This window comes from Mesitornis unicolor, unplaced genomic scaffold (assembly GCF_000695765.1).
Source record: "Mesitornis unicolor isolate BGI_N332 unplaced genomic scaffold, ASM69576v1 scaffold19417, whole genome shotgun sequence".
NCBI lineage: Eukaryota > Metazoa > Chordata > Aves > Mesitornithiformes > Mesitornithidae > Mesitornis > Mesitornis unicolor.
The window spans coordinates 10,632-12,572 of NW_010196005.1; the positions used below are offsets into that span (position 1 = coordinate 10,632).

The window sequence follows — 1,941 nt, forward strand, 5'->3', positions numbered from 1 at the left end:
CATACCTTACAATCCACTTTTTAACAGAAGTTACAGCACGACTGGCTTGGACCAAACAACGTATAAACTCAAATCATGCAAATCGTGGCGTATCTCAAAGACAACCTGTGAATAACCCCTCCACTGTCTTTGAATTATCTCTGATGAGACTGGGTATTTTTACCCATAAAATGTTTATCCCATGGGATTAAGTGCCCACTGGGTGGCAGGATAAATATTCCAGTTCATGCAAGAAGCACAGAATAATTCTAGAAAAAAACACATGACTACATTTCTTCCATTGATATCCTGGTTCATGGAAAGAGAGATTTAAACCTTACCCCAACAAGCACTGGGCTGGTAATCCGTTCTGAATTTCCTGATGTGCCAGGCGAATGGGGAGAGGTCATGATGGGAGACATATGCCCAAATGCTGCCAGATCCACTTCAGAATCAGCTAATGGAATCTGGGGCGACCCCGGCGGGCGCCCCTGAACAGTGAGAGCTACATAGGAACCCGCTGCAGAGAGAACAAGAACAATGCGCGTTTCAGACGCACTCGCAGGTTTCTCTGGTTGCCATTTCGCCCTACGGACAAATCTCAGACCATTCTTCACCCATTTGTTCTTCGAGCTAGAGAACCTGAGAGCACTGTCGCCCCTGCTTTACAGTGCTCTGTTTACACTTCAGGTAATCCAAAAACTTCCACGATAAACATCCTTATTAGAAGCATGCAATCCAATTTCTAGTCTATCAGCTTACATTTACAGTATACACATGCTCACACCACAAAATAAACTGCTAGTGCAGAAGGAACCACTACCACCTTCTTCCTTGTACAAGAAAATCAACTAAGAATGCACTTTTAGAAACACCAGTACATTAAGACTGCCTGAATAGCTATGGTATTTAAGGTGGAATCAAAAGATGGGAATATACAAAGGCTATGTATGCAGAAGCATGTATCAGCTCAAGTCCAAGATGTCAAAGTTATCCCAATTTCACTTCACTGTTTCATACACACCCTTCATCTCTAAGCATAGAGCACAGTTAGACCCTGTTCTTGTCACTTCACAGCTGAACCGGTCGTTGGTCCTTTAAAACCATGGCTGTCATGCTTTAAATGTGCACAGTGACAAAAATAGCAACCTGCCTTTACTTACACTTGATCAGCTTTACCACCTCCAAATGGTTTGAGTGTGTTACAAGAGTGCCATTCACCTGGGGGCAGGGAGGAAGGGAAAGATAACAGTGTTTAGCTGCTGTTTCCAACCAAAGGTACCCACACACTACACAACAGGCACGCAGAATGAGGAACAACATTTCTTTCCCCACCCATCTCCATTACTGTGTCTTTCAAACCCTAACAGAAAAACAATTTCTCATTCTAACAGTTGATCTGCAGAACTCTGCAAGGAGAAAACTATACACACATACCAAAGAAACTAAGTAGCCAGAGGGGAAAAAAAATAAATAGCAACCCACCTCTGACTAGGCAGAAAAAAAATAGGGTAGCTAATTCAGCTAATCAATTTAAATGCCTAGTTGAAATCCCAGCTGAATCTGTGTCAGTAGCTGCTGTAGCACAGCCATCGTTTTGCAGCAATACTTTAGTCTTTTTAGTTACTGACTCGATTTCTTGGTTGGTTGGGGCTAAAAGACAACACTGATCTGGGAGCAGTTAGGGGGAACACAGTGATCCAAGAAGACTATTTATTTACGTGTAATTACTCATAACGCTCTCTTCCTTCTCTCCCCTGCCACTTGTATGTTACTTGAACCTTGTAGGACACTGAATTCGTCAATAAAGTTCTGAAATGAGAGTGATTTCCACAACAAAGCTAACATTCAGCAGTGGGCCTTCAGTGGTTACTGCTCTGCTATCCCCAGAACCCATAAACGTGGACCACTCCTCTACCCCACAGGCAAATGCAAACATCACAGCAGACGCATCAATGACAA

At 43.0% G+C, this 1,941-nt stretch overlaps 1 protein-coding gene across 1 annotated transcript in view; it reads right to left on the bottom strand.

Annotated features, from left to right (window-relative positions):
* LOC104543653 (rho guanine nucleotide exchange factor 12-like) overlaps nt 1-1,941 on the bottom strand; it is a gene marked incomplete at both ends in the record, with an annotated part of 21,761 nt that overhangs the window by 10,501 nt on the left and 9,319 nt on the right. Inside the window, 2 exon segments of the mRNA XM_010188315.1 lie at nt 321-499; nt 1,143-1,200. Coding sequence (XP_010186617.1) covers nt 321-499; nt 1,143-1,200 — 237 coding nt within the window.